Here is a 23,374-nt window from a genome sequence, read left to right as displayed (position 1 = left end):
CACAACATCGCACATCCTCTGCGCATACCACGAGGTAATCTGCGATATCACAAGACCACTCTCCACAATCCGCGACAATCCGCGACTGCAATCCGCGACACCACCTCGACACCACACACCACCACTCGACATCACGAAAGACGCCAGCAGGCGCACAGAACTCACCATGATCTCGATAATAGATCTCATGATCATCCTCGCGCTGCTATGGTCCCTCTACGCCATCAGCTGCTTCTTCCCATCGACTCGGCAAGTCTGCATCCTCCTCGCGATCGCCATCATCGCGCTCTACGGCCTCTGGATTTACATCCGCGCCGAGGTCGTCGCGCGTGTCATGCGGCTTCACCGGCGAGTACAGCTCGAGGTCGAGATGGCGTGTGGAGGTGTTGCACCACGCGTGCGCGCCACAGTCGACAGGTTCGAGGCACTGGTTCGAGGCGTTTACGAGATTCCAAGATGGCAGAAGGGATTGGCGGTTGCTGTCGTCGTTGTTACAGCTTATGTGCTAGGCTTACGCCACGCATGGAAGAATGACGACGAGAGGACTGTGGAAGTCCTCATTGCCGTGCCGAACTGGATTCTCGTTGTGCTTCTTGGTTGGTTTACACTATTCCAGGAGCATGGCGCGGACGACGCGAAGCCGCAGCGCGAGGCTCCCACTACTACACCAGTCCCCGAAACCGTCGAGTCCCCGGCCGACAAACGACAACGAGAACATGAGGCGAAGAATGCGAAGATGCTGAAGGCCTGGCGCGAGCAGCAGGAGCGCGACGAGTGGATCGAGGCGCAGCGAGATGGACTTGGGAGGTTGCCGTTGTGGCTGGAGGCTGAGAGATCGCCGCGCGCGTCCGAGTATGGCGTGCATCGTCCCAAGCCGATTGTCTTCCCAGAGGACCGGCCGCCTGCTCCGAAGCCTACGCCTACGGTGTATGTGCCTCCCAAGCCGATAGAGACGCCGCCTGTGGTCGAGGCAAAGGTGTGTGATGAACATGCGCATCAGCACGCTCGGCGAGACCTTCAGCGCACCCTCGGGATTGATGAGACGCCTCTTAGTTGTGCGGAGAATTGTCCTTGGGAGAAGAAGAAGGAGCTTGAGTACCCGAATGTTGCTCCCGTGGCTGGTGGCAAGCGTCCATTACCTCCTAATTTTGGAGATGACGGGAAGGAGGAACGTCCACCCAAGAGTCCGAGGACAGTTGGGCCTTCGCCTTCGTCCTTCGGAGTTCCTCCTGGATGGAAGCCTGGGAGTGGCGATGGCACGAATGGCACTGGAGGGGACCACAAGTCTTCAGGCGGCAAGCAAGGGAAGCCTGATGGTGGAGTGCCTGGAAGTGATGATTCGAAGACTGGAGGCATTTCCCAGCCCGGCGACGGTAAGACTGGAGGTGAAGGTCCCAAGCCATCTCAGTCGATTGGCGGTACTTCTGAGCAAGACCAGCCTATGCCAGACGATGATACGACTGGAGACGAGGGCGCCAGGCCATCTCAGTCCACTGGCGATGCTCCTCAGCAAGACGAGCCTATGCCAGACGATGGTACAACTGGAGACGAAGGCCCAAAGCCATCTCAGTCGACTGGCGGTACTTCTGAGCAAGAGAAGCCTAAGCCAGACGATGCTACGACCGGAAGCGCTGGCAGCAGCGCATTTCCACGACAGCCGAAGGGCTTGACCACTTCGTATCACTTCGACTACCAGCAGCTATGGATTGCGTCTGGACGTGCTCCCATCACGCCTTTCGGCAATTATCCTGGTGTCTCGGCTGGGAAGGATGAGAACGTCGACATGGGTGCGGCACAGTCTACTGCTCTCCCTCAGATGCCGAATGATGGTGGTAGCCAGAAGCCGAAGTGGAACTTCGAGAGCGAGCCGAAGCCATCTACCTCCGGCAACGGCGCAGCTCAGGGCAGTGCGTCGTTCGGGGCGAGTTCGACTACCAACGGTGCCACCTCTGGTCTCAATGCAAAGCCAGCTCCTAGCTTTGGTCCCCAGACACATCCTGCACCGACCGGTCCACCAGGTAACCGTCCGAATCCGTTTCTTGTGGCGCCCGTCAAGTCGAAGAAATGGACCGCGCAATTGCTCAACTATGGGGAACCAGCGTCACACAACCGTGAGAAATCAGCGTCACAGAACCGCAACGTGATTCGAGGCGACCTTGGCCATTTCCTGGCTTTATTCGCAAACATCGATCCAAAAGCACCATGGTTGAGCACAACACCACCAATGGACCAGGAGGCGTTCAACCATGAGTGTCACCAACTATGGTTTGCTTTGACACAGATCACGACCTGGGTATACAGCAAGGATATCAAGGTAAACCACAAGAATATCAAGGTCTGGGACAGTGACAAGATCGGCCCTTGCCGGCCTTCCACCGTCAATGAATGCTACATGGGAGTACAGCCCAACATTTGGGACCTTCGCGTGAAGCTCAGAGCTGTGTATGATGCCAATACGTCGTTGGAGGGGCTGAAGAAGGCTATTGATGAGCTTGACCTTCTGCACGACTGGTACATGAACGAGGTTGCCAAGCACAAGGCGTCGTCTTCGGCGTCGAGCACTACGCTAGGAGGTCCACCAAAGCCAAATGGACCTGGCAATGGCGGCGTCGCTCCGGAGAAGCCCAATCCCTTTGCATCCATGCTGCCAGGTAACCTGACTGGCGCCCATCCTGCCAATGCTGCAGGTAATAGTGCTCAGGGAAGCGGAGCAGGCACTTCCAGCAGCAAAGCTGGTGCGCAGCGAAGCATCGACCCCTTCGCCGCTTCTCATGCTCCGGACAAGACTGCAGTACATCCTGCCAACGCTGCTGGTACATCTCAGGGCGCCAATCGACCCAGCGACAATGCGAGCGCATCATCGCAACTCGGCAGCTCCAAGTTCGGCTCCAAGGGCCAAGCAGGTTCTTCCAACGTTGGTGGCGGTGCACATTCTAGCCAAAACACCTTCGGCTCGTCGGGCACTGCACCTGGTGGAAGAGCCGCTGGAGGTAATGGTGGTAGTCAAGGTCAACAGCAACCATCTGCGGGTAAGAAGCCAACACCAGCAGCGCCTTCTGGCTCGACTGGCCAGCAACCTGTGGCAAACCCACTCTTGTCTCTCAACGATGTAAAAGAAGAGCGAAAAGTTGTCGGACAATGGACCAGTCGAATTGGCGAGAGCTTCTTGCCTTGTAAGACCAGCGTCAAGAAGATGTCCTCGGTCGATAGGGGGAAGGAGGTCAGACAGACCATAAAGCGACTGGCATGGATTTGCGAATGGTGCACCCCAGATTGTCAGTGGGACATGAACCGGATTGGTTCGAGGGGTCAGGCGCAAACCTTCCTTGGCCGCGGTGAGCGCCTCGCGGCAATATGGGACTACATGGACGGAATTGATGTCGAGGCGAGTCTGAAAGAATCCTGCCAAAGTGCTTTGGATGATCTGCGGGATCTATTGAAGGCACGGGATTGGTTGAAGTAGATGCGCGCATGTGATATGATGGATATCATGGCTCAAGCAAATATGATGAATGCCAAGCCCACATTCGAGACGACATTCACTTCCACTGCAGCAAGCTGCGTTTTGCGGCAATTCCCGCGCTTGCAACCGCGCTAAGCCACAAACACAACACCTCGCTTTCCCGCCGACTTCTCTTCTTTACAATTGCACCACCGCATCTGAGTGTCTGTTGTCGCACACCACCAACATCACCCACAACCACCACCACAATTTGCTGAGGCCAACCGCGCATATTGTGGAGGTATTTGCGACATCGCGACACCACTTTCAGCAACGCGCGACACCAACTCGACTCCTCGACCACCGCATCACCTTCAACACATCTTCTGCGCATAGCATAGAGTGTTTGCCACACACAATAGCATCCCCCCAACTCGCGCTCGAGCGCCTCGACTCGCGATGGAGACTCCACCAGCTGCGAACATGTCGCGCTGGCCAATCGTCCTCTTGCAGCGCCTACTCGACATCTTCGGCCTCATATTGGTCGGCCTCGTCATCCTGTCCTTTCCCATTACTCATCTTCTTCACGTCATCGGCTTCCTCTTTGGCTCTTTCTTCTTGGATCTATGGCGCGAACATACCCACGAGCCCAGCAACTGCTGGAACAAGATGGTCGTCATCCCGCCAGATCCGACTATACCACCACCGCTACCGCCTCCGCAGCCTCCGCAGAAGCCACGTCCTTTGCGCACGCGCGAGGACGGCGCATATCATTTGGGTGAGGCGACAAGACAGGCCCATCAGCTACACACATCAATGGCCCAGACCTCGCACGCGAGATGAGAGGAAGAGACAGACCCAGGAGGATGAGAGACGAGTGCTGCAGGACATAGCTGACGCCGAAGAGAAGGCGTGGAAAGCATGGTGGAAGAAGAACAAAGGTGGCATGTGGAGCGCCGATGGAAAGAAGAAAGCAAGGGCGCGTAAGGTTTTCGCTGCTGCCATGGAAGCATTGCGGCAAGAGAAGCCATTTGACTGGGACGCCAAAATCAACCAGCTCCATACCGTCAAGACCCCAGTCGTCCAGACCCCAACCCCAACCGTCCAGACCCCAATCACAACCACCCAGAAGCAATCCTTTGGCCCTGCAGCCGTCGGACAAGTGCAAGTGAGCGTCAAGCGCTTGCAACACTACCCATCTCACTGGATGTTCTCCGAAACCAGCGATCGCCAGACGCTGTACAGAGATGCAACGCTAGCACCAGGCTACTTGTCATCGCGACAGCTCGGCGAGCTTTTGTCTGGACCCCAGAAGCAGATCTCTGTCTTCAATCCGCTACTCAATGAGCCTTCAGCATCCTTCTCATGCTCCAAGTCGTCCGCGGCGCACCAGAAGATGGTCCAGGAGTATGGCGACTTCATTTGGCAACATGCACAGAGCGGTCAGAGCTCTAGCGCCCGACAGAGAGGCCGTGAGCTACCGCCGATGGTGAAGCAGAGCACTACGACCTTCTCTACTTCTCATGAGAGTAAGGCGCATCTCAAGGTTGTAGCGAGATATGGCAACTTCCTTCGAGCGCCATCACAACAGCCTCAAGGCTCGGGTCAGCAGGACAGTAGCAACGGATCCTCGACTGACAGTGGGGGCGATGGCTCGGGCGCCTCGCAGAATGGTCCCACCGGCAATGCGGGAAAGTCACTATTTGACAGGATAACAGCTCCTGATCCGCCAAAGCAAACCTTCGCGTCTGAGGGGTGGACGAAAGAGAATTGGGCAAACGTCAATTTCAACTTCGGGGCCAGCAGTGGTGCAGGTACTCAGCCGTCAGGCAGCACGGCAGGCATGGGTTCACCTCCTGCTACTGCAGGGGCGAGTGGCGCGCAATGGACTGCTGCTTCGAAGAATCCTATCCTAATGGAGCCGACTCTAGAGAAGCAACGCACCTTTGTTTCGAAATGGATCAACGGCCTGCGCACCAACATCGCGACCGGTAAGGTTCCGGGATCGGTCGACACCATGTCACCCTCTGAACTCACCGCATATTTGGCCACAGCCACTGAACAACTCACCCATATCCTCGGGTGGTGCGCTCCAGAGGGCAAGTGGCGAACCGCCCGCGTGAGTTATATCCAAGCCAAGGGTACCGTTGGACTTTCCTCAGACGAGCTTGATAGTGTAAATTCCAAGCTCAACGATATGAGTGCGGACGACAAGGCATCGGACAAAGACCTTGACCCATGCATAATCGCTATGGAAGCATTGATATCGGCCATGGACAAGATGGGACTGTGGACCCCAGGGCAGCAAAGATCCTCGGGGGTACAAAGACCGTCATAGTAGGCACTCAAGTGCCAGCCACGGGTAGGACGGAGAGAGGTGTAGCACGAACGACGAACTGGCTTAGCACGACATATCGACAAACGGCTTGCATTTTCAAGATGCTCGAGCCCAAAGGCCGAAGAAAAAACTTCATTCTATTGCGAAAACACAGTCACCGACCAACTTCAGCACAAACAACAAATTGGCCTAGCACCACACATCAACGAACGGCTTGCATCGTCAAGATGCTCGAGCCCCAGAGCCAAGAAAAGAAGACCATTCTATCGCCAGAACACAAACACCGACCAAATCCCACGAGAACGCAAGCCCCGACTGAGGACCTCGCCATTACCCACCCACATACAATCACCCTGACCCAAAGACGAAGATTAGGAGGCGCATAGCTGCTTTACGTAAGCTATCTGTGAGCCCGTCGAACGTCTTTGGCGAGAAGGAGATGTTGTGGGTGAGCGTAAGAGGTCCCAACGTAAGAGGTCTCAACGGGAGAGGTCCCAATATCAGGCAGATGTATTCGGCAAAGGTTTACACCACCACTAATACAGAACCAAACCATAATACCAAGGACGAAGATTAGGAGCCGTATAGCTTGTTTAAACGAGCTATCTGTGAGCCCGTTGGACACCCTTGGTAGCGTGGTGGGTTCTGTGCACGGTGGACGAGGAAAACTAGAGAAGGTGCATTGCATTGCGCAGACTGTTGAGATATGTTGGCTTGGAAGGCGAAGATGGTAGATGCAAAGAGAGATGATGCGAGGATGATGGAAGACAATGGCAGTGGTAGTAAAGAGCAATGACGCGAGGATGATGGAATCAATTACCATGATAGCAAAGAGCAATGAGACTGAACACGAACAAAGATGCAGAACCGCCCCAAGCTGCCTGCTAGCGCTGGACGGAAGCTTACCACGAAAAGTTGATCCATGCCTTGTCTCCTCTCGCTGACGTCTTGAAAAATTGGCAGCCCTGCCGTAATCTGATTTGTGCTGTTGAACCTGCTACTGCTCCTACTCCTGAGGAGGGGTTAAAAGGCTGAGGCTGGGAGTGGGTGTGGCAGTGCATAGTGTAAAGAAGAGTCTGAGAGACCATCAGAGGGAACATAGTCAAAGCACGCTTGCTTTTGAGAAGAAGAGCGCGGAGAAATGACAAAGGAACGCAGGTTGGTTGGAAAATACGAACGAAGTTGAAGAAAACACCGCAGAGATGCCACCTGACTCTCTGCTGTTCTCCTAGCATTTTGATGCGGAACAAAGTTGGGATCAAGCTGCAAAGTCCCTTGAAGTAGACTGGGTTCCGTATTGGGTCTCTTGCCTCGACGAGGCAAGAACAGGTGTCGTCCCAATAGCCTCATGCAGCCGGCGGTAGAGTTTGGTATGTTTCGAGAACTATAGGTCCAGCGTTATGACAACGTCGATGAAGCTGTCCCATGTCTCGGCTGTGGCCTACGAAGCGACGTCCCATGTTTTTCGACTCATGGTTTAGCAAGGAGGTCGTAAGACGGAGCCGGCGTGCCTAGCAGGGAAGTACAGTAATGTATTATCAGGGCTCCATGTCAGCATCTGTTAAAGTTATGGCTATGGTATGCAACCTCGAGCCTATGTAGGGAGTCATGAATGAATTATGTCAGCAAATGCCAAGCCCATGCTACATTCACTTCCGGCGCAGCGTCATGCGGCACTTCCCGTCACCGGAACCGCGCTAAGCTGCAACACAATCATCTGCGTTCCGTCGGAGTTTGATCCTGCTTCTAACACGCACACGCCCGCTGCCCTTTCTCACCAACTTTGTGATCGCATAGTCGCATCAATATCGTCTTCCACCACCACCCCTTCACCACATCATCTGCGCCAAACACAGTGCCTACACCACGCGCAATCACTCCTCACCGACACACGTAGACGACTCGACTCTTCAACAAGCGCCCTCGGGTGCGCGACTTACCACCACGCAATGCAGGCAGAGAATGTGCACACTTTCGGCTCGAGCGAGTGGGCACAGGCCTTTCTCTACCCTCTCATGTCGCGCTTCAAGAGCGTCGACCCCAAAGCGCAAGGTCCAGCCGCCACGATGTCGCCGGCTCTGAACGAGAAGGAGTTGCGCGCGATCTGCAAGCAGCTAGCTGAACTGGTCACTGACGTCTGTGACTGGGCTGCTCCACGTCCTGGCAATGTCTGGAACCTGGACAGAATTGAAGCGAAGACAAAGGCTGAGCTTCACGATGGTCCGCCCGATCAAAGTTTACGAGATCTCGTGGTCAAGCTTCAGGCCCTTCGATATCGGTACCAAGACTATGAGGAAGTCGCGAAGGCAGCTCAAGCGCTGAAACGCCTCCGGAAAGTATCTGATGATTCGAGTGTGGAGGGTGCTACGGCATCGGGTGGCATGCCACCGGAGCGCGAGTCCACACTCACTGCAGGAGGAGCGGGAGAGCCTGCTGCGGCGACTACTACTACTTCATCCACAGTACGCGCACCGTCGAGGATCATGCCGCCGAGGAGTGACTCCACATTCATCGCAGGAGGAGCGGGAGAGCCTGCTGTGGCGACCACCACCACCACCTCATCCACAGCGCGCGCTCCATCGAGGACCATGCCGCCGAGGAGCGACTTCACATTCAACGCAGAAGGAACACAATGGCCTGCTGAGAGCCCTAGCATCCCGACCGCTGGCGCGACCACTACCACTCCCACTTCCACATCTCCAGCGCCACCAACAATGGCTGCAAACCCTGTCCCAGCCTCTGATCACAACACCTCGAACTCTCAGGACAAACAAGCCGCGCCATCCATCACTCAACCAAGCCCCAACGCGGCCAATTCATCATCAGCCGCTCATTCCCCGGCCGATACCATCCTAGCAGCAAAAGGAGACTTCTTCAGAGGCTGGGAGACCAAGCAACTCGGAACCAATCTCCTAAACAAGTTCGGCAGATCCCGCATGGCCAAGAGCAACTACACCAGAGCGGTGCTGCTTCAGGACCTCAAAGTCATGGCTCGAGACCTTAACTGGATCCCAGAATGGATCACAGATCCTGAGACCGGCGAGTGGAACGATGCTATGACTGAGAGAGAATGCGAGGATGCCTACGTCACGAAGAATCTTTGGCTCGATGTCCGGAAGAGGGTGGGGTTGAAGTTCAAGGACGGGGAAGATGGAGTGGGAAGAGACGACTTCGCCAAGGCTTGGATGGCGTTGAAGAAGCTGATTGCGGCGTGCAAGTACGATGGCCCTGAGCTTGACAAGGGGAAGACCAGGAAGATTTAAGCATTTGCCTTGGACGCAACACTGGGAGAGTGATGACAACGGAAGAACATGCGGGAGAAGATGGCGAAGCAGAATACCAGTCAGAGCCTTGTGGGCCGGAATGAATTGGGGAATCAACTTCCGAATGCAAGATGAAACATGCAAAGTGCGCCAAATGGTCAGTAAAGAGCTGACAGAATGAACCAAGAACTTCAATCGTCATCAGTCGTCTCCGTTCCTTTTGCGTTGCCGTGTTAACCTTGAAGTTCTGCGCTCTTGTAGTTGCGCCGTGAAAGCCATGCTATTGACTTAAAGTCGCATCGCATGAGCGGCATCACCAGAGCACGATCGCCATTTCGCCATCTCGCCATGGATTTCAGGGTGTGCGAGTCTACGGCGGAGTCGGCAAGAGTGGATGGCCGTGGAAAGCCCCATGGCCTGCCCAGGTCCCTTGCAACGCCTCTGCGAGCTAGTCATATCTACGTGTTCATAGGCACCTTCAATGGCGAGGCGATACATAGAGGTAGTACAGGTTCTTCACCATCAAGTAGCGATCATGAATTTCACGCCTTGAATCCTGTCCGATCTGGTTGCATGGGGATGGAGCACTACAACAGCCTGGTGTGGTGCAACAATAGGCCGAATAAGTGAGGGCAGACCACCATCGCCGAGGATTAGCGTGTGTTCCTGCCTCGTCGCTCGAGTCATGATTAGTGTTCGGATATCTCGCTGGTCAGCCATGGAGATGACCAGGTCGATGCTAGTGTTGGAAGCTGCTTCACCCTGATAAACGCAGAGCAGTAGGATCCTCTCGGCGCTCAGGGACAGCTCAGCTGGGACGCTCGGGCCTGCCGTCAGAGCGACCGGATCCATGCCTCCTGCTCTCACTGGGCTCGAGGGTAGTATGCCAGCCCTGTTTCTTCTGGGCACTGTCGCAGCTGCTGGGTTAGTGGAATGGCATGTCCTCAACTTTGTTGTCCGTCCATTCAACAGTTGAGACTTCGCTCTTGATAGTGTCCACACCTGCTTGGAACCCCGGAAATCGGACAGGTAGTTACAGTCGAGCTGAGTTGTATGCGCGCTATACTGATGGTTTCACAGCTTGGCCAACCTTGAGATGATAGAATACATGTGCATCATCGGGACCTTGATACTGCCTTCATGACGCTAAATCGAGATGTTCGCCGCATCCTGTGTTCGCCCTTCCTTGACGTTCATAAGAGAGCTCACGCCCATTTTGCGGTCTGTTGACCTTAAGTGGGCATAAAGAGAGAGCATGATGAAACATATGCGAAATTGGCCGGAGTAGGTCAGAATACCAACCATGATCAGTCGTCTCTTTCTCGCCCACCATGCCATTCAGCAGTGTGACTGCTGCTGACGAATTACCTATGCCCTCGAGAACGTGCAGCCAGAGCCACCATACTGCCATGAGATCACCTCGCTTCAGCGCCGACTACCGTTGGATCGACTACCCCGAGAAAGCCTCATAGCACGAGGCAGCTCGCCACTACGATCGTGCCGCGTAAAGATGGGCTGGCCTGGGAAGTGACTGGCTTGGGGTGTGAATCCACGAATGAGTAGGAGCGACCTTTTGCACCAAGCCCGCTGGCCACCACAAGTCCTATGTCGTCTAGAACTGTGGCGTAAATTTCATGTTGGAGGGACCACCTGATGCTTGAGGTCGATGGCTCAGCACAAGTCCCTGGACCAGCGAGAAGCTCGATGACTCAGGAGCACAATCAGCCCGCCAGACGTTCTCAGTGAGTTTTGCTGATTGCATATAAAGCCATCATACAGCCTGGTGCCCATGTTGTGGTTCATTGACCTTCCTTTTCGATCAACGTGATGTCCTTGATGTCTCGGCATTCCGGGCCTCGGGAGTCTTTTGGCCGAACAGCTGTTCACGCGTGGAGCGGGACGCGCCTGAGGATTTTGCATTGCTCTTACAAAGTGTCTAATGACATGTCGCATGATTCATCTCACGCTGGTGGACACGTTGCTTGTGCGTGTAATGAGGACAAAGAGGCTGACAATGACTTGGGTGTGAACGAAAACACCTGAAGCTTCGAGGAAGTCGGATATGGAGACATGTGGGGCTCGGAATTGCAGCGGACCAATGAGAGCCGCTTGGCAGGGTCTACAGGTATAGGTGTCGACAAATAATCATGAAAGCTGTCCTCGGCCAGATTGACTTAGAGTGGCCTCTTCTCCTGCCGATTAAAGGTCTCTTCTTCTACCACAACCAACTCTCCTTCCTCTACATCACCTCACCACCCAACCCCTCTACCACCACCACCATCGACGACAAGCTGCTGCATTACGCACAGCACATACCGACACCCTCCAGTCGACGAAGCTGCTTTGCCTCGAGGTAGAGCACAACACCACTTCCTCCCACAACACGCTATACACCAGCCTCACACGATGGCTCGGTTCTCCAGAAATAAGAGCGCTCCAGCGCGGACTTCGGCCTGGTCATGGATGATGGCCTTCTACGTCTGCGCTGTTCTGTTCATGCCTATGCTCTTTATGGGCATGCTCCCCAGCGCGAACGCACAAGATGCCGACACCAAGGCAGACACGGGCATTCAAGGACCAGGTGAGTCGAGACATGTGACCTCACATCGCCTGGCAAGAGCAGCGATCAAGCTGGCTGGAGCTGGAATGATGAGTGGCCTCACAACGCCAGAAGCATGCGACTGGAAGCGTTGAAGGCTGACGGTGTTATCTAGTTATCGGGATCGATCTCGGAACGACATACTCATGTGTTGGTATCATGAAGGGCGGCAGCGTCGAGATTCTTGTCAACGACCAGGGTAACCGCATCACACCTTCTTGGGTAGCATGGAACGACGAGGAGCGTCTCGTAGGAGATGCAGCAAAGAACCAGTTCGCATCCAACCCACACAGGACGGTATTCGACATCAAGCGTCTCATCGGTCGCAAGTACGACGACAAGGACGTACAGAAGGATATGAAGCACTTCCCATTCAGCGTTGTCAACAAGGGTGGACAGCCACGTGTTAAGGTTGACGTTCAAGGGTAAGCAATATCCTACGAGATGCGCATTGCATGGGCAGAAGCTGACTTGAGAACAGATCCGAGAAGACCTTCACCCCAGAAGAAGTGTCCTCCATGATCCTGGGCAAGATGAAGGAAGTCGCCGAGTCCTACCTCGGTGAAAAGGTCACCAACGCAGTTGTCACTGTTCCAGCCTACTTCAACGACGCCCAGCGTGCCGCCACCAAGGACGCTGGCACGATCGCCGGTCTCAACGTTCTCCGTGTCGTCAACGAACCCACCGCCGCCGCTCTCGCCTACGGACTCGACAAGACCGACAAGGAACGCCAGATTATCGTCTACGATCTCGGTGGTGGTACCTTCGATGTCTCCATCTTGACTGTCGACCAGGGTGTGTTCGAGGTGCAGGCAACTGCTGGTGACACTCATCTTGGTGGTGAGGATTTCGACCAGCGTGTCGTTGACTTCTTCGTCAAGAGCTACAACAAGAAGCACAATACCGACATCACAAAGAACGCAAAGACCATGGGTAAGCTGAAGCGTGAGGTCGAGAAGGCCAAGCGCGCGCTGTCCTCCCAGATGTCCACCAAGATCGAAATCGAGGCTTTCCACGAGGGCCAGGACTTCTCCGAGACTCTCACCCGCGCCAAGTTCGAGGAGCTCAACAACGACCTGTTCAAGAAGACCCTCAAGCCAGTCGAGCAGGTGCTCAAGGACGCTAAGCTGAAGAAGAGCGACATTGACGACATTGTCCTCGTTGGTGGCTCTACCCGTATTCCAAAAGTCCAGGCCATGCTCGAGGACTTCTTCGGCAAGAAGGCCAGCAAGGGTATCAACCCAGATGAGGCTGTCGCTTACGGCGCTGCTGTTCAGGGTGGTGTTCTTTCTGGCGAGGAGCAGGCTTCTGAGATCGTGCTCATGGACGTCAACCCGCTTACCCTTGGTATCGAGACCACCGGCGGTGTCATGACCCACTTGATCAAGCGTGGTACCACCATTCCAACCAAGAAGAGCCAGATCTTCTCGACTGCCGCCGACAACCAGCCAGTGGTCCTTATCCAGGTCTTCGAAGGTGAACGCTCCATGACCAAGGACAACAACCAGCTTGGCAAGTTCGAGCTCTCCGGTATTCCTCCAGCCCCACGTGGCCAGCCTCAAATCGAAGTTACCTTCGAGCTCGACGCAAACGGCATTCTCCGTGTGTCCGCTGGCGACAAGGGCAGTGGCAAGAGCGAGTCCATCACAATCACCAACGACAAGGGCCGCCTCAGCGCTGAAGAAATTGACCGCATGGTTGAGGAAGCCGAGAAGTATGCCGATGAAGATAAGGCAACTCGCGCACGCATCGAAGCTCGCAACGGCCTTGAGAACTACGCTTTTAGCCTGAAGAACCAGGTCAACGACGACGAGGGTCTCGGCGGCAAGATCGACGAGGACGACAAGGAGACTCTCATCGATGCCGTCAAGGAGGCTACCGAGTGGCTCGACGAGAACGCTGCTACCGCCACCACCGAGGACTTTGAGGAGCAGAAGCAGAAGCTTTCCGATGTTGCGTACCCAATCACCAGCAAACTCTACGAGGGAGGTGCGGGTGGCATGCCAGACTATGGCGATGATGAGCCATCTGGTCACGATGAGCTTTAAGTAAAGCCACGTGTTGTGTTTTTGCAGCGAGCTGAGCTGGAATGGACTGGACTGAGTATGTCATGTCATGTCATGTCACGACTATGATTAAAATGACTTCAGGGATGAAGTGAGCAAGAGTAGATCTGCTGTTGTGGAGATTCTACATAGATGCATTGAATGATTCCAGGCTTTGAGAAGGTTGTTGTGTTTTCTTGTTGTTCCTTCCTGTCGTTCCTGCCTGTCCGTGCTGACACGTGGTTGTCGTGCTTCGGGTCAGAAGCTTGGCTTTGACTGCATCTCTTTCCTCGGGACTTCACGACATCAATTACTAGCATCTACCCTCTGCTGTTTTCACGTCTTTTCGTGCGCTCATCTGGTGGAATTGATGGACTGATGATGCACATATCAGCTTTTGACGGCACAGACTGAGGCCAACTGATCCTACCGAGGCAGTGACACCAAAGACTTGGACTTCAGAGCACAGCTGTATCTCACCAATCCGTTCTAAAAGGCCTGCCAGCTGCATTCTCGCAAACATCACCACTGAAATCTGCCTTTGGCCGCAGACCCAGCAGCTCAAGCAAGTATTTGAGAAAAGCACAGCTCGGCACCGAAGCGGCTATACCATAGCAGATCTCCTGCACGATTTGCATCAAGTTGGGGCTGAAAACTATAGATCTGCAGATGCTCAGCCCTGCTCTTGCTATCTTGGGAGTAGTGACTTGCTATGTACACCATGCGTGCCGCTGCATGTGGCTGGCACGACGAATGGTGATGGTGCTTTGAGAGTAGCAACGTGCGAAGGACTCATGGCGTTTGGCTAGATGGGCAGTTCACGGCACACTGGTTTGGGGTGGCAGTCGTCGACTTCCGGGCTGCAGTCTTGACTTCCCTTGTTTGCTTTCTCTTTCTCGATATGCCAACTTCATGAGTGATTAGTTCTATAGGTTGACGTGGGAGACAGAGAAACTATGGCTGCGCGAATATTCACGGCGTTGGCGGTCGTCAGCGCTGTTATAGCACAAACTCCCGACTCCCAGTGTTTCTGGAAACGGGACAGGACAGTATGTCGACCCTCCGGCCTCCTGCCCACGCTCACCATCTCTGACGTTCAACACAGGTTATAGCAGAAGGCGACGCCTGGTACGCCTGCAATAACACCGCAACGCACCCTGGCGGCGCACAGCTTTGTTGCATCAAGGGATCTCAGTGTGGCGAGGATACACTCTGCCATTATCCCAGCGGCAACAACGGTGGGAGTGGATGGTATCTTGGCGGATGTTCACGGGAGCTGGAATGATCCAGTCTGTACGAGAAGTTGCAGTGAGTCTTCGATCTTCTAATGGATGGTGCGTTTATAGATTAGGAGACACTAACATCTGAAAACAGCACGCTTCAACAACACTTGGGTACAATGGGAACCCACCGACCAGGTATGGAGATGCTGCGGAGATGATATCTGTAACGGTAACCCGTCGAACGTCACGTTCAAGGCTGTGACACCGGAGAATTGGATTGCGGTACCGAGTGCGGCCACCACGACGAGTACGAGCACTACTGCGACGAGGATACCTACTGGAGCGGCCGCTGCTGCGGGCAGCAACGATAACAACAACGGCACAAAAGATCAAAAGCAAGATAGCGGTGGCCTGAGTACAGGTGCCCAAGCTGGTATTGGAGTTGGACTTGGTATCGTGGGGCTAGCTGCCATCGTCGGGGCGGGCATGTGGTTCTTGAGAAAGAGAAGAAGAAGCAGTGCTGCACACCCGAACCACGATGCTGAGCAGATGAAGCAGGCGCCGGTCCATGGTGGCAGCCAGCATGCTCCGGCCTATGAAGCACCGATGCAGGAACACAAGCAGCCTAATCAGCAGATCAGGAGCGAGTTGCCATCTTCTGGGGTGCATGCACCGACAGAGCTGGGTAGTGAGAGAGCTGTGGCGGAGTTACCTGGGGACGATGGAGGGAGGTGAGCTAGCTGATGTGACCCTTTGGGAAACCAATAGCACGAAATATGACTTGTCAAATGTTACCTGCTCCAAGCAGCAGTCTGGAACCGCCATTCGCTTACTCAGGCTGACCCTGGCTATGGCTTTGCCCACTTCAGCCACTGAGTAGTACAATCCTCGGGTGCCAAGGCAGCTGAGACGTCGATCCGAAACACCTCTCCTTTTCAAAGGCCCTTATACTGACCTTGATTTTTCATCGTTTGCGCTCGACGGCCCAGATATCACGCTACGATGTCAGTCTACAAACCACTCGACTCAAAGTTGCGACAAATTCGAGTGTTGGAGCTGCTCGCTGGCTCAGGCACCGACATCGTCGAGGGCAGACTTCACGTGACCTCTTTACCTTCGTCCAAGACCATTACAAGCTGGCTTTTACCCGAGCGGATGCATAACATTGGCGCGTATAGCGATCTGGATGTACTAGATACTGTTCTGAAGGCCAATCCAGGTATCGCAACAACGAAGCCTGGCCACGATTCCATCGTCGCAGGATTGCTTCAATCTGCGCAACAGCTCGCTAGTGGTCTACGTATCGGCAACGGCCAGTGTCACGACTCCTCGGCGAAGGAGAAGGTCACGAAGACTCTCAAAGCTCTCCAGACGGTTCAGGAGATCCAAAATCAGTCAGTCTGCCCTTCGGAAAGCCGCGAGGATAAATTATCAAGCATCCAGAAGCTTTGGAACCTTGAGATGGATCTTCGGTCTCAGTATCATCCCAGGATAGCATATGAAAGTGTCTCATATTGCTGGGGCGAGTCCACCGCGACGGCCTCCATGGAGCTGGACAGCATAATCATCGACGCTCCAACTGGCACAGTCGATGTCCTACGTAGCCTTCGCAGGCCCGACGCAGCTCGGATGTTGTGGATAGACGCTATCTGCATCAACCAGAGCGACTTAGATGAACGGATGCAGCAGGTCATGCTGATGAGCGACATCTACCGCAGTGCTTCCAGAACCATCATCTGGCTTGGCACAGATGACACTCAGACTTCACATGCCCTCGAAATTTGTGCCACAGTTCGGCAACAACTGCCCGAGAACATTCTGGGAAAAGATGCGGACCAAAGAAAGGCCATTCTTCAACAAGCGAAGTTGGATGAAGATCAGGATGTCCGCTCGCTAGATGCCATTTTCGGTCGTGCGTGGTTCTATCGACAGTGGGTGCTTCAAGAAGTAGTGACCTCGAAGCTCAACACCTGCTATATTGGAGACAAAGAGTTTGATTGGCTCGATCTTGAACTGGTGGCGGATTGGGTCTTCTGGAACCGCCAGTGGACTGTCATGCGTGGTCATCTACCTCAGATTCCTCGCACGACCCTTTACATCCGATTAGGGGGGCCGATTTTCAACAGCCTGCACTCCCTCGCCATTAAGTCTCGTGAACTGAGAACTTCAGAGCCACGGGATAAGATATTTGCCTTGCTGTCCATGACAAGTTGGGCTGAAAATGGCACATTACCACCAACGATAGCCTCACTGGATTACCACCTGCCCATCATGACTTGTATGTGTCTCGCCACGCGGGCCATGATTGAGGAAGATCGAAATCTCTCGGTCCTTGTTCGCGCTGAAGTGGAAAGAGATTCTCTTGCTGGAGACGGCACCCGTGACGAGGATTGGCCATCATGGTGCCCACCGTGGCATATATCGCAAGTCGAGGATCTGAGCACCATAGAAGCACTGCGAAGTGAGTATGAGGATCTTGCGAAAAATGACTCAGTGAACTGGCGGGACTTAAAGCCTTCGCCCAACCCCCATCGTCTGGTCGTGGAGGGGAAAATTATCGACACTGTCGACATGGCTGCCGATGCCGCAGCCGTAGTGAGATCGCTAGCGGCTACCAGCGAAGATGTGCACAGCCGCGAGACGGCGGATCCCGATGTCGACGAGCTTGCATCGTCACTCCCGCGAGTCATGACCTCCAACCAGTTCCAGGTGTTTTTGAGCGGTCTCGCACCTCGGCCAGAAGGGTGTGCCCGAGAAGAGGGCTGGGGACTAATGAGAGCAGACATGAAGCAAGAGAAGCCGATGACACCGTGGTGGTCGGCCCAAAAGCTCGCGGATGGAATATGTTCTGCTACCAGAGAGGAAGCATTGGTGGCAACATGCCGTGGCCGTAGACTGTTCCGCACGGCAGCTGGCCAGATCGGGATCGGATCCAAGAGAATTCGGAAAAATGATCGGATCGTCACTCTCGCGGGAAGCAGCCAGCTTTTCGTATTATCACCCCGGGATGATCACTATCTTTCGAGAGGCCCGTGCACCATGCAGACTATGTCGAAAGAGCCGGCCGCCACTGCGGAGTTTGTGACACTCGCGTTGGAGACGTTCAAACTCAGATAGCGACAGCAATCCATACTGTTGCCACCACTCCCTGAGTCACTGGATAGGCTTTCCTATCCCGCACGTAGGCCTAGTCTGGGTGGTGGCGGGTGCTAGTTGCGTCCTCTTAGCACACCACTGAACACCCATCCCTCGTTGATAGTCTGGAGCATGCGGTTCAGTATGGTGCTGATAGCATCTTCGATACGACACTTCTAGTCGCTCATACAGGTGTACAACTCATTATCTGTCAAAGTCCGATCCATCAGAAGCATGATTTCCTCAATCACCTCCTTCGTAACATACCAAGAACCACCTGGCATCTTCCGCAGACCCCAATTTGCAACATAGCTACATTTCCTCCCCAAATTCATCATCGCCGGGGCATCCAACTGCACGAAGAAAGAATCCACGCCCACAATAGCCCTGGATCCTTCAATCTTAATCCCAAGATCAGGCTTCCGTAGAGCGTTCCAGAAATGAAAATGTTTGACCAGAGGTATCACTGCTGGTCCCATCAATTGCAGCCATCTGCGGGTTTTCTGAGCGCAGCCGCCAGTGCCGCGAACACAAATTTGTAGCCGATCACTTCGCCAGATCTCGGATAGATACTCTGTCTGTACTTGTCGACATGTCTTGGACAGGTTATGGCGACTGTAGGTGCGTCCGCTGCAGGTGGACCATTCGTCGTGTTGGACTGGCATCAAGTTGAAATATTTCGTGTAGATCATTCGGCGCAGCTCGAGGGGAAGCTCGAGGAAGGCGAAGGTATTGGCCATGCTTACGATGAGCTGTGTCGGCGGATCAAGTGTACTGGAAAAGTCGAGAGTGATTTATCTGGAGGAGAATGGTTGTCGTCGGGCTCATGGGCTTGGCAGTAATAAGGCTGCGTGCGAAGAAGATTTAGCTTCGAGCTACCAGCAGCATCTTTTTGCTTACCCCTTTCCTGATACGCCGCACCAGAATCGCAACCTCGACCAATCACCAGCCGTCACAGCGTAGGTTCGGGCCCAAAGCTATGATACCCAAAACCTCCCGAATCACATCCGGTCGCAGGTAATAAGTGCCATCTCCCCTCTTCCTTAATCCCCGCTTCACAACTCGACCTATCCCCCTCTTCACCGCGCGCAGAACATAAGACTCAAACACACACCCAGAGGTGACAAAGCTGACCTTCACCCCAACTTGCGCCCCGCCTCCTTGATATCCACCCTCAGAAGGCCACTTCTTAAGATGAACGTCTTGATCAGTGGGATGATGCTGGCTCCGAGGGTGTCCAAGTATTGGTCTGTCAGCTGCGTGCAGAGACCGAGCATGTAGCAGACGTGCAGCTTGCGTCCGCGGCATCCCTCGGCTAGGAACTCGGTGCGGATTTGGCGACATGTTTGTGTGAGCCTGGAAGGGATCATTGGAGGACCGTGGGTGGTCAAGTCGCTGTGCCTCTTGGTTGTAAGGTAGTTGTATATCATGGCCCGTATCTCTGGCGGGAGATCGAGGAAAGGGGAGTCGGTGGCCATTCTCAGTGATCGTTCGCGATGTTGTCGGTGCTATGTATTGTCTGAAGTAAATTACCGAATTCGAACTCGTGCAAAAGCAGAAATAAAGCCCCACGGCTCATCGCAGAAAGCTTGCCATCTAACTAACACATTTACAAACAACACCACCAGCAGCGGTCATGGAGTAAGCCTGACCGATCGGATTTTGCTTGGTAACGGCCTCATCTGCTCCTGCTCCGCACGGTGTCTCTCCTATGTCGTAGCCATTCTACGGCCACCCTGTTAGCATATGTCTGCGCAGTGGAATGGAGCGAAGTACATCGAGTAACACCTGTACGCCCAAGCCAGGGGCCCAGTGCGGCTTCGTCGAGACGCCTTTAAGAGGTCTGCCGTGAATGTCGCTCGATACGTACATCAATAGTTGGTAGATCACACACTACGACGCCGCGCCTCTCTTAGACTACGACATGGAGCCGAAAAGGAAGCACTCCAAGAAGAGCCTCGAAACTCCCGCCTTACAGCGTGACAACAAGCATCTTTGTATCCCCTATGTTCCCTATATCCTCATCTGCTCATCTCGCATCACCGTCTCTACAAACCATTCCATCCATTGCAAGGGTATCCTAGAGTATCATAACATCATTAGCCTCGACATGTGCTCATGTGCCCACTTCCATGCCTTTTGTGTATCATGTACCACTCTGACGACCGTTGACCGCCAGCGGTCTCCTCATTCCCGCACAACCCCCAACATCCTCCCCTCCATGGGTAATTCCAGCGGACTCGTCGGATTCGCCCTCTCCCGCACATCCTCGAAAAGACTCTCATTCTCCCTCCTCTCATCCAAATCTCCCGCTCCGTCGCCTCTATACTCGTCAACTTCATCCTCCCTCCTCTGCAACTTCTCCTGCTCCCTCTCCGGCTCCCTACTCTCCTCAACCACAGTCCCCCCACCCCCCGTCCGCACACTCGGCTGCATCTCACTAATACTCGCCATCCTCGACCTCCCCCCAGACCGCGTCATCGGCACATCATTGGAGCTAGGCTCCTGCTCCATGGGTCGATCGCATCCCACGGGGACTCTATACTTCTTCTGCGTAGCGGGGTCTGCAGTGCGCCAGATAACTTCTCTTACTTCCTTCCCGACCTTCTCGATCGCGTCCATGGCCCAGATGACGTCGAGGTGTTCGTAGCCTTCGATGATTTTCTCATGCACGACGCGGACATCTGGCTCGCGGCCTCGATCAAAGCGGCGGAGCAACCGACGTCCATCGACGAGGTCGTCGGCGCCGCAGACCCAGAGTGCGAGGGGCGGGAAGCGTTTGTCGTACCAGGCGAATTTGCCGCGTTGGTTGTCATGGTGTTGGTGGGTGAGAGTTTGGCAGTGGAAACTGGTCAGGTTACGGGTCAGTCTCCCCCGCGGTGTGATCCCCTTATCACGCTTCTCGCGCTCGGCATAGTACTCTTGAATGACTGCGTCGTCTTCCTCGTCCTCTTTATCTTCGAGCTTGCCTTCTTCCCGCGTGGCGAGAATGCACTTTTGATTCGCGAAACATTCCCGCCCAAGCCACCATCTCATACTTTCAGAGCTGACATATGTGGGTGCGAATTGGAACATGCGATTTCGTAAGTCTCGATCCCATCGACTGTCTGACCAACTGAAGAGGAATGAGAAGACGTGATAGCCCATCCAGCTGTACGGTACCGGGGGAAGGATTTTGTGAGCCATGAGCATGAGCGGTATGAAGGAGTGGATGCCGAAAATCATCCTGAACATGGCTGGACCGACAATCTGCATGACTTTGAAGTAGATCTTGCCGATGAGCGGGCCAGCATAGGCTGCTGGAGCCAGGGCGCAGAAGACGGAGATCTTTTCGCCAATGTCTGGACGTTGCTCTTTCGCTAGAGCGACGAAGGTCTGTGTTGTGCCTTGACTATGTGCGATGAGCGCGAGCTTCGGGAAGCCGGTCTCTGCCAGTACTCTGCTGATGAGTGCAGGCAAATCCATAACTCCCATCTGCCTGATGTTCCAAGCCCACATCCGTGGGTCGTCGTACTTGAGCGTGGTATGTTTTGGTTCGAAACCACATCTGTTGTTGCCGAGCCAGACATCGAAGCCGGACTTGGCGAGATAGAATGCCAGAGAGTCATCGTCGTTGCAGCAGTAGGCTCCTGCTGATTGCAGAAGACCATGCATCATCAGAACTGGGTACTTCTTCCTGCCCTCTGGATAGGGCTGTGCTTCTCCAAATTCGGGGTTTTCTGGAGTTGTTCGAAACAAGTTTGGAGGCTGGTATTGATGGTGCTCTGGGGGAGGAGTCTTGTAGTCGCGCGGATTGAAGAGGTGCCATAGTTCGATAATGAAGCCATCTTCGGTCTGTACCTCGAAGACCTCCGCATCTAATCCAACTCTTCGCGCATAGTATGCGACGTCAACGACGAGTGGATCAGGCCCGCCCTCGGTAGGCACAAACTCGCCATCTTGAGGCGGCAGATCGTTCGTCTCATCGCCCTTCTCGCCAGATGGTGTCCGCGTACCTTTGCCTTTCTGTTCTCTCACCCAGGCCTTCTCTGCCGCCCGTCTCTCTTCCTTTCTCTTCACCTCTTCTTGATAGAACGGCCGCGACTTGGCCGGATTCTTAAGCACAGCTCTTTGACGACAGTTGCGTACGATGCGCGGGACCGAATCCACTATTGCCCCAATCACGATCGCCAGCAAGAAGTAGAAGGACAAAACCGCAGAGGTTGCGCGAAAGAACCAGCACTGTATCGTCCTCATCCACGATGGAGGTCCGTACATGGGTAGCGGCGGGAACAACGGGTTCGTTCGCGAGGGCGGGATTGCTCCGCGCAAGGGCGCATCCGTCTCGTCGCTCTGCCGTACAGATCCTTCGTTGTCGGGTCCGGCCTTGAATCTACCATGTACAGTCCCATCTTTGCCAGATCTTACGGCGCTCAGTGGTGGAGATCGTGGTTCGCTGCCCTCGGCCAGGTCCTCCAGTCTGTTGAGCTCCGCCGCCTCGTCGACGGGGATCGCGGGCAGTCGCGACCCATCTGCCGTCTCAATGACCGGGTCAAACGGTGTCACGAACGTGGCCTCTGCCGCCTGTGTCGAGCCGGTGGAATGATCCTCTTGATCCGATGTCAACTGGCCGAGTCTCTCCGCCTGTTTGCTGTACTCGTTCGCACTCCGCTCGTCCCGGAGGTCGTTGGTGTTGTGTTCCTCGAGGCGTTTGTGAGTCCCGTTGGGCGGCTTCTCATCTTGTGTCATGTTGTACAGACGGCGCGCTACTGGTAGGCGCTGACACTCGGGAAGCGGCCGCTGCTGTTATCGGGCAGACATGGATGTGTGGGATAGACAAGGAAGCATTGCAATTTGCAAAGAGAGAGAAAAGGACTTGTTGGCCATCTGCTCAAGGATCGTTCTACTGTAGACAGTGGATCAGCTCGTTGATGTGGTGATCAGTAGTGGTGACGGACGAAGCGTTGAAGCATTCGCTCCTCTCAACGTGGAAAGGTCAACCACTGACACATGCTCAGCCAAAGCCGTGTGATGACGACAGCCAATCGCATCCCGCTTCAGAAAGATGCAAGAAGGAAGCGAGACATTGCATCTGCCACAGTGGGTCGGGGCGGCTGGTATCTCAATTGCGCTGAAAAAAGGCATGATGATGAGAAGGAGGTGGGAAGATGTTGTTGTTCGGAAAGGAAAGTGACACGAGAAACAACACAATCGAAGGTTTGTGATGGTTGCCAATGCCATGAGATGCCTGACTCGGGTGGCATGTATCATGTGCCAGAAGCTCATATGATATGCGGGAATCTGTCAAGAAAACATGCTTGTCGTTGTGTCTTCCCTCTCGTTGATGCTG

General features: G+C 54.4%; 9 protein-coding genes across 9 annotated transcripts; 6 read left to right on the top strand and 3 right to left on the bottom strand.

The window, feature by feature from the left end:
- Positions 1-166: 166 nt before the first annotated feature.
- Positions 167-3,463, top strand: CLAFUR5_00047 (uncharacterized protein; the record flags this gene model as incomplete). Its single annotated transcript, XM_047899195.1, has 1 exon — positions 167-3,463. One exon carries the CDS (start codon positions 167-169, stop codon positions 3,461-3,463), a length of 3,297 nt encoding a protein of 1,098 aa, XP_047755861.1.
- A 462-nt stretch (positions 3,464-3,925) lies between these two features.
- CLAFUR5_00046 (uncharacterized protein) lies at positions 3,926-5,780 on the top strand (the record flags this gene model as incomplete). The annotated part of the gene is made up of 2 exons (XM_047899194.1): positions 3,926-4,220; positions 4,282-5,780. 2 exons carry the CDS (start codon positions 3,926-3,928, stop codon positions 5,778-5,780), a joined length of 1,794 nt encoding a protein of 597 aa, XP_047755860.1.
- Positions 5,781-7,729: 1,949 nt separating this feature from the next.
- On the top strand, positions 7,730-9,043 carry CLAFUR5_00045 (uncharacterized protein; the record flags this gene model as incomplete). Its single annotated transcript, XM_047899193.1, has 1 exon — positions 7,730-9,043. One exon carries the CDS (start codon positions 7,730-7,732, stop codon positions 9,041-9,043), a length of 1,314 nt encoding a protein of 437 aa, XP_047755863.1.
- Positions 9,044-11,449: 2,406 nt separating this feature from the next.
- Positions 11,450-13,690, top strand: CLAFUR5_00044 (Endoplasmic reticulum chaperone; the record flags this gene model as incomplete). The annotated part of the gene is made up of 3 exons (XM_047899192.1): positions 11,450-11,624; positions 11,758-12,067; positions 12,124-13,690. 3 exons carry the CDS (start codon positions 11,450-11,452, stop codon positions 13,688-13,690), a joined length of 2,052 nt encoding a protein of 683 aa, XP_047755862.1.
- A 953-nt stretch (positions 13,691-14,643) lies between these two features.
- CLAFUR5_00043 (uncharacterized protein) lies at positions 14,644-15,645 on the top strand (the record flags this gene model as incomplete). Its single annotated transcript, XM_047899191.1, has 3 exons — positions 14,644-14,736; positions 14,800-14,995; positions 15,062-15,645. 3 exons carry the CDS (start codon positions 14,644-14,646, stop codon positions 15,643-15,645), a joined length of 873 nt encoding a protein of 290 aa, XP_047755865.1.
- Positions 15,646-15,912: 267 nt separating this feature from the next.
- Positions 15,913-18,027, top strand: CLAFUR5_00042 (Heterokaryon incompatibility protein 6, OR allele; the record flags this gene model as incomplete). Its single annotated transcript, XM_047899190.1, has 1 exon — positions 15,913-18,027. One exon carries the CDS (start codon positions 15,913-15,915, stop codon positions 18,025-18,027), a length of 2,115 nt encoding a protein of 704 aa, XP_047755864.1.
- A 194-nt stretch (positions 18,028-18,221) lies between these two features.
- On the bottom strand, positions 18,222-18,785 carry CLAFUR5_00041 (uncharacterized protein; the record flags this gene model as incomplete). The annotated part of the gene is made up of 1 exon (XM_047899189.1): positions 18,222-18,785. The coding sequence occupies one exon, from the start codon at positions 18,783-18,785 to the stop codon at positions 18,222-18,224; it is 564 nt and encodes a 187-aa protein (XP_047755867.1).
- Positions 18,786-19,181: 396 nt separating this feature from the next.
- Positions 19,182-19,523, bottom strand: CLAFUR5_00040 (uncharacterized protein; the record flags this gene model as incomplete). Its single annotated transcript, XM_047899188.1, has 1 exon — positions 19,182-19,523. One exon carries the CDS (start codon positions 19,521-19,523, stop codon positions 19,182-19,184), a length of 342 nt encoding a protein of 113 aa, XP_047755866.1.
- Positions 19,524-20,232: 709 nt separating this feature from the next.
- On the bottom strand, positions 20,233-22,773 carry CLAFUR5_00039 (Sterol esterase 2; the record flags this gene model as incomplete). Its single annotated transcript, XM_047899187.1, has 1 exon — positions 20,233-22,773. The coding sequence occupies one exon, from the start codon at positions 22,771-22,773 to the stop codon at positions 20,233-20,235; it is 2,541 nt and encodes an 846-aa protein (XP_047757231.1).
- Positions 22,774-23,374: the final 601 nt, after the last annotated feature.

The sequence above is a fragment of the Fulvia fulva genome, chromosome 1, assembly GCF_020509005.1.
Source record: "Fulvia fulva chromosome 1, complete sequence".
Classification (NCBI taxonomy): domain Eukaryota; kingdom Fungi; phylum Ascomycota; class Dothideomycetes; order Mycosphaerellales; family Mycosphaerellaceae; genus Fulvia; species Fulvia fulva.
Note: the sequence above shows the minus strand (reverse complement) of the source record. Positions and strands in the feature narration are given on the sequence as shown.